At 38.4% G+C, this 8,007-nt stretch overlaps 1 protein-coding gene across 1 annotated transcript in view; it reads right to left on the bottom strand.

The window, feature by feature from the left end:
* CEP162 (centrosomal protein 162) overlaps positions 1-8,007 on the bottom strand; it is a 122,722-nt gene continuing 114,715 nt past the window's right edge. The window contains exons 26-27 of the mRNA XM_036768893.1: positions 4,652-4,786; positions 1-1,476 (exon numbers count right to left, since the gene is read on the bottom strand). Coding sequence (XP_036624788.1) covers positions 1,270-1,476; positions 4,652-4,786 — 342 coding nt within the window. The 3' untranslated portion in view covers positions 1-1,269. The remainder of the gene's footprint in view (positions 1,477-4,651; positions 4,787-8,007) is intronic.

Below are 8,007 nucleotides of genomic sequence, written 5' to 3'. Positions count from 1 at the left end.
TAACAAAAGTAGAAAATTTTATTGTTACTTCATAGAATAATTCTTTCATACAAACATAAATAAAATGATAAATTATAAGGATCACAACCTCTTCTTTTGGAAAACAATGAGACTATACATACACACTCCTCATTTTTTCTCTGCTTCCAAATGTGCACATTTTATTTCATCTAGTTTTCAATACGCAGTGTTACCAAAAATTCAGTTTAATATTAAAATTTCTTCTTGCAATTGAAAAGAAAGTTTAATATAAAGACACAAATTACCTGAATTTGAGGTTTTTGGGATCAACCTTAACTTTAAGAAATGCCCAACATCACATTTCATTTGAATTACCCACAGCTAAAGTTGAGCTTGAATATTAAAAATAACCATTAAAATGGGTATTGAAAAAATTCCCACATACATATTTTATATAATTTAAACCAAGATCTGTCCTTACGGACCACAGAACGGCGCTATTTTGTAATGCTTGTTCTAGAAAAGCTATAAGCTCAACTGTGACAGCTTTAATTTATTTATGAAGTTTACTCCATTCATTCATCTATGTCCTGAACTCAAAAAAGGAATTGTTAGAAATGATATTTGGATGATATAGGAACTGGTATTTGGGATTTGTTGGCTTAAACACAATCCCATGTTGCAAAGGCACACTTTTAAACAACTGACAGATGTAATTATTCTTTACTCTGGAAGGATATCAGGTGTGGGAAGAGGCACCTCAAGGAAGGATGAAGGTGAAACTGGGAAAAGGAGAACAGTAATTCTGAACGCTGTGAAACAACTGTTCTTTCAAATCGCAGGGGAAGCCGCATTGCCTGATTGGCTATTATGAACAATGTCCTCTGACACTACATTCAGGCAACTCCCTCGAGAGTTTTGTAAGAAAAGCAGAAATTGCTTTCTCGGCACAAAGAAAACGAGCCTACGTTAAATAACAATGTAATCCTAGAAGCGTTTTTCACTAAAGCCTTTCCATTTCTATCACGCGGTAATATATTACGTAACAAATTAAATTACTTAGAATCATTCAACACAGGTGTTTTCCTCTCGATAATTTAGTATGAAATTAGTTGACATTTCCTCTCCAAACAGAATGTGGCACCATCTCATTTTTATCTCTTGTCCATCAAAGATAATTTATCTTCCATCGTCCTTGCTTGTTTGAATAATTTGTGAAAATCTTCTGGCTGCAGGCTCCGTGTCTTTCTTCAGCAGGTCTGCTTTTCCTCCTCCTCCCAGGCATACACATTCCCTTCCCTTGGAGCCCTAATATTCAGGGGCGTTGAGTCCATCTGAGAAGGGAACTGGAACTACAACTCCCTGTCGGTGGAGCTCTCGGAGAACGTCTAATATGGAGTCTAATTCCACACGGAACTTTTCTAGCTCCTGATTCTTTAGCTGCGCCAGCCTTTTCCATTTCTCCACTTCCTTTTCTTGCTCAGTTTCAACCACCTGGCGCGTCTGTTGTATTATCTACAAATGAAGCATTTCCAAGTTATATCCATTGTTCCAGTGGGTGGCAGACAAATCTTTTAGGCTTCATCTGAACCACAAAAGCAAGCAGCACACGATACGGACAATCTGCCAGACCCACTGCAATAGGCGGATGGGGAACCTGCATCAAGTCAAAACTGATAAACAAATCTCAGCTTTTTTTTTTTAAATCAAAATAGCCTTCAGGCTGGGATTTTACTTTCATGTCACAGACACGTGGGGATTTAAACACTAACTTGTATCAGGTATTACCCAGCTTTCTGACACAATGTAAGAAGTCATGAATTGCTCATATGGTGGGGCAAAATTCTCTGCTTTTTAAGAGCCTGAACACCTAGATAGGGTCAGCAAGCTAGGGAAGGAAAGAAAAGAGAATAAGCATATATTCAGTGCCTACTATGTGCCAGGCCCTGGGCTAAGGGCTCTACAAATATCTCATCTGATGTTCACAACAATTCTGGGAGATACATATACATTTTGCAGTTGAGAAAACTGAGTCAAACAAAGTTTAAGTGACTTGCCCAGGGTCACACAGTTAGTAATTGCCTTCGATGGGATCTGAACTCAGTTCTTCCTGACTCTAGCCCCAGCTCTCTATCCATTGTGCCACCGAACTGCCATAGAACAAAATTCTGTAGGCAGGGAGCTAAGAATAGTGTTCATGTTTGTAGATAAAATTTTACTGTATTTAAAAATGAAAAAAAAAAAAACTCTTCAAACCGGGGAACGCACACAAAAAAGTGGGGGGCACATTTGGCTCTTAGAACTTAGTTTGCCAGCCTCTGTTCCCAGAAAATGGTAGCTACTGCTTTCTGTGAATATACTGAAATGCAATTAAGAAAGTTTTACTAGAATGACTATGCTGGGCATTTTCTAAGGACAAGATGGATCTCTTTTCTCGTCTGCAAAACATTGTACTAGATTAAGGTTCCCTTCTAATTCTGATATGTCACCTAGGGACAAGGGGGCACAGTATTACTACTTACCAGTTGCAACATGCTATATGATAATCTAATACTAAATAACACACATATTACCCTACTGTAGGAAGGTTGGCAGTTAAAAGAACAGTTATTCCTAAACATGACTCTAGACCTGCCAGGGATAGTTTATGTATATCTGACTGGATTCTGATAGCTGAATTGGATAATTTGATTACGATTCTTTCAATTCAACTAAACCAAATCAAAGTTTATTTTTTCACTTGCTGTTTGCAAGGGGACCATGTTAGGTGTTGTGGTAGACACAGAGAAACATAAAACAGGACAGGATGGAACTGTAATTTTTTTATTTATAGCAAATATATTTTCATATGATACTAAAATAATTCATATTCAGGATTTAGTATTTTCATTAATCAGATTCAAAATTATTTAATCATGAAGAATTACTATTGTTCGTAATTATCAGCTTTTTGCTGATCCAACACCAGCCATCTAAGATTTAAATATTTAATATACACAGGTACAGGGTATTCCTCTGGATCTTCAGGCTTGGTCACAGGGCAATGTTTCTATGTGGCTGAGTGCAGCCCTCAAAGAGCTGTACTATGAGGCAGAGGTAGCCAATAAAATACAAATCTCTAACCAGGTTCATTTAAGTCCTAATTCAGGAGTTCTTAGCCTGGGACTGTAAATTTGTTGTTTTTTTTAAGATAACCATATTTCAATATAATTGGTTTCCTTGGGAATTTTCTTACATATTTTATACATTAAAAAAAATTTATTCTGAGAAGAGATCCGTAGGCTTTGCCAGACCGTAAAAGAAATCCATGACACGAGAAAGGCTAAGAATCCTTGCTTTGACTTTATTTAGCTCTAAGTCCAGAATTAATTTGGCATCTTACTATAGGATACATGTAGATGATTTCTAAAAGTCTCTTCTGGTCCTTAAATTCTACAATTACATGAAATATTTTGAGCCCATTACTTCTTGCCTCTTTTTTCAACCAAAAGTGTCCAAAAGTCCTGTTTTTTGGCTACAAGTGCCACATTTAGAACATAGATTCTTTAGCAATTAACATGTTTACTTGTAATGAAAACTGTGATGTCAGAATGTAGGTTAAGGAAGCAAATATTTCCAACGTTCACCCTTCACTTGGACATATTATTGACAACACTACATCACAGCATGACGTGCTAGAGCTTTCTGGTGACATTTCAGTGCCACTAATTCAATAGGATCCCCTAATGACACAGTGCTGATGGGCCGTTAGTCGTCAGGTGATTTCTGAGTCCCTGAGAAGGAAGTCTAACAGATGAGGACAGAGAAGTGATTCTGTATAGTTCTTCTTTTTCTTACCCATATTCCTGAATTTTTTCTTAGTTCTTGGATCACTGAAATGCCCAAGTGTTTGACTAACTGATAGCATCATTTGCCTCAATCTTACCATGTAAACTTAAACTAGTCATACATGTAGGATTCTGCCAAACTGCAGCCACGTGTTCAACAGTTTGGTACCTCGGGAACGTTTTTATTTTCCATCAGCACATTAAAAATTTGTGTGAATATCAGATGAAATTTTATTTTAATCTACTTACAGTTACTATAATCATGTGACATCACCAGTCATGGCAGGGGCAAACCAGGGGCTGTCACTCAGAAATGGAAGATTATCATATTTCTATCTAGCTTTTTGATGCTTTACAATGTTATCAGCATCAGTATGATGCTATTATTATCCCCATTTTACAGATGAGGAAATTTAAGCAAGAAAACAAAAGGGTTAAGTGGCTCGCTAAGAGTCACACAGCTAGTTAAGTATCTGTGTTAGAATTTGAACTCAGGACTTTCTGACCCCAGGTCCAGGGCTCTACCACCTAGCTGCCTCTAAATCCGTACGTGTGTGATCTACATTAAGACTGTGCACACATTTTACTGAACTGTACCAATGGTTGCGCCCACACGACCTATTTGGATGGAAGGAGGGCATGAATAAAAATGAGCAAAATGATGGAAATTGTTCCTTGACTCCTCCAAAGAACAACTGGACTTGCCCGCTTCTGCACTTTTCTAATGACACACTGTAAAATGAAATTATTTAATCCTGTTTCACATGAGAGAAAATAATCACATCAACAAGAGAAATTCCCCTCTGGCCAGGCAGGCCAATCGCTGCTGTTTTTTATACAATTAGAGAGACTTCTAATTTTACCTGTTGAAGCTCCTGCTCTCTTTGCACATGCCTCATTTCCATATGTTTGATTTTCCTTTCTAGAGCCATGAAATGTTTCATCTCTGGGGTATGGCTTTCTTTAGCCTCTCGCAATTCCTCCAACAGTTTTGAAATCTACAACCAGAAGTGCAGACCAAATAAGTGAAATACTACTTTCTCACATTACATCCAAAAGTTATTTCAATAGGACAGGCTCTGAAAGAATGAAGAAATCCCTTTTATCTTGTTTCTTTTTAAAATATTCAAGATCCAAAAGTGGCTTCTTCTTAACAGGGTAAGTGTGGACTTACTGAGGTAACTGGTACCTTCCTCTTTCTCCACCCACTCCCAGACCCTCTTCTTGGTGTGTCTAGGCCTTAAGCCTAGTGCAGTTAGCGGTTCTTACTATACGAAACCATGACGGTTCTGATGCTTGCTTTGGTGGGCTTCACTTGGCCACAAAATTACCCCTTTTTCAGTGAAAGTAGTGGAAAGGCTACAAATCAATTATGATTTAGACTGAGATTTTCTGCATCAGGAAGCTTAGAGATACTGTCCTTTACTTGTACCTACTTAAAAACTTACGCTCCATAGTAAATAGAAAGTTGAGAGGATAAATGTTGAATAAAGTTAAAACAGATAATACAAAAGTGTGAAAATAATGTATTCCTCAGAAAATGAAACCATAAGCTATCTCCCACCTCTCTTATTTTAATATGAGAAGTTTGAGGATCATTTGCATGAAGCCCATCACTAAAAGATGGACTAAGTAAGGTGCCTTGCACATAGTAGTACTTAATAATAAATGATTATTTTGCTCTTTAAAAATTAAGTACTTAATAGAAGTATAAACTGAATTGAGTACCATCAATGAAAAAGCATTTACTCAGTACTTACTATGAGCTAAGCACTGAGGGTAAGATATGAGGGGGGGGGGTGTTGTCTGTCCATGTACTTAAAGAGCTTACATTCTAGATGGAGAGACATGTGCAGATATAGGTATATACAAGATTCATAGAGAGTTGATGAGACAATGAGGATTGAGGTCATTGGCTTTGGCAAATAAGAGATCAGAGGGGCCTTTGGAGAGATGTTGCAATCAAATGATGAGGTCAGAAGCCAGACTGCAGAGAATTAGAACTGGTTAATGAAAGGATGTAGAGGGGCCGACTGTATATGCCTTTCTCATGTTTAGCTGAGAAGGAGATAGTAAGAGGGTGACCACTAGCAGAGATGGTGGGATTGGGTATTTTTTCTTAAAGGATAGGGGAGACATGAGCATTATTCAATACACAGGAAGTAATTAAAGATTAGAAAGAGAGTAGGGCTAGTTAGAGAGTAGGAGACAACCTGTTGGAGAAGTTGGGACGGAATCTAGGATGCATCTTACTTACAATCTTACTTGGGCAAGAAAGGCTACTTCTCTATGACAGACAGAGATGAAGGAGGAGATATGGGGAAGATATCGGAGTGATGTGAGATGAGATGGAAGGAAGAAGAGGGAGTTCTCAGGGATTAGCTTCAATTATTTTGGTGAAATGTGGCAAGGTCCTTAGCTCAGAGGACAAGGAAAGGGGGTGCTGGAGGACTGAGGAAGGATTGAAAGGTTTAGAATAGCTGCTGTGGTGAAAGGGAAAGGGAAACATTTAGGGAGCTGTAAAAGATTTGCCTTGCTGAAATGAGGGCCCAGTGGAGCTATGTAGTGGGCCAACTAAGCATGGCCTTGTGACCTCCCATTCTATTCAGCAATGTGTGAATAGGAGGAAAGGTGATGGATGGGAGTCATCCAAGGTTGGGGTCTGGCAAGGCAAAATCAGTGATAGGACAAGGGGGTAAGGAATTTGAGTGTAAAGGACAATGCAGCTTTTTAACTGATTTTAACTGATTAACTGATTTTAACTGATATCCCAAGGCATTGGGATAAGGAAGAGAGGAATATGGTCAATGCAGGGAGGATGGCCTGAGAAAGAATGGAGGGCTGGAGGGGTTGGAGGTCACAGTGAGGATGAAGAACCACATTTAGGGGTCATAAGGAGAAGAAAAGATGTGATGAGAGAAGATTATGACCAGATAGAGCAGGTTTAGGTTTGCAACCATGGAAGTGGAACATTTGTGAGTGAAAACAAGATCAAAGGTATAACCTACACATAGAAATCTGTTGTGTGGCTGATGTGAAGTGAAGGAATAGCTCATGGGAAGTGAGTAGGTTGAGAACTGGGAAGTTAGGGTATTTGAGGGAATATCAATATGCATATTCAAGTCTTCTAATATGAGGGCAGGAGTTGTGGGGGAGAGAAAAACTGTGAGTTGTGTATTGAACTCACTGAAGGAGAACATGTTGGTGATAAGTTTGAATAGTATGAACCTCAAAGGAGGAGAGGTTGCTGAGGGTAGAGGGAAAGGGTCTGGAGGTAGCAATGGGGAAGAAGGTATATTCTGATTCCTTGACTAGGACCAGGAAATCGGGGGATTTAAGTGAAAGTGCAAACACAGTATTGGAAAAGACTGCACTGTCATCAGGAGGGAGCTAGTTCTCATGAAGTATGAGATGATAGGAGGAGTGAGAAAGGCAAAGTTTTAGGATGAAAGTAAATTTGTTGTTATTCATCAAGTATTTCAGAAAGCACAAGAGAAAAGGATGGGTAGATATGGAGAGGGACATGTGGGAGGGTAGAGCTAAAGGGGATGGGAGTTAAGGTATGGGCAGTCGAGGAAGGAAACAAAGGGATCTGTAGTTTAGCAGGTGAGGATTCAGAGTATGTTTGCAAGTATGTAGATGGGGAAAAAATAGAAACCTTCCTGAAAATGAGAAGTATCTCCAGAGGGTCCTCCCTCATTAGAAGTCTTCAAGCAGAGCCTGGATGACTACTGGTCAGGTATCATATAACAGAGATTCCTTTCAGGTATGGGCTGAGCTTAGGTTCCTTCTATCTCTCAAATTCTGTAATACTTCTATCTGTAGGCCAGGTACGCATGTGCTCACAAACAGTATGGTAAAGATTATGATAAGCTTGTTTGTCTTCCACTGGCATTTGTTTCAAGTTTTTTTTTTTTTAAAGGGGGCACATCTGTTTCATTGTTCCAATCAGTACTGAATAGTTAAGCAGTTTTTAGTTTCTTATGCTCTGCTAGATTCGTTGGCAAAAATAGAAAATGCCTTAACTGCAAAATATGTAGCTTCTAAAAATAAAAAAATATGAATTGTGCAGAGTACATATTGAAGTTGTATATATAAAGAGAATTCACTTTTTTGGGAAAAAATTACTATGTCATCCTGAATGATCATTTAAATTACATAAACCATAATCTCTTCCTAAAAATTTAATTAAAATCCAAATTGCAAAAAGGAGAATTGG

The sequence above is a fragment of the Trichosurus vulpecula genome, chromosome 7 (genome assembly GCF_011100635.1).
Source record: "Trichosurus vulpecula isolate mTriVul1 chromosome 7, mTriVul1.pri, whole genome shotgun sequence".
Lineage (NCBI taxonomy): Eukaryota > Metazoa > Chordata > Mammalia > Diprotodontia > Phalangeridae > Trichosurus > Trichosurus vulpecula.
This window is presented reverse-complemented; position numbering and strand designations above follow the sequence as displayed.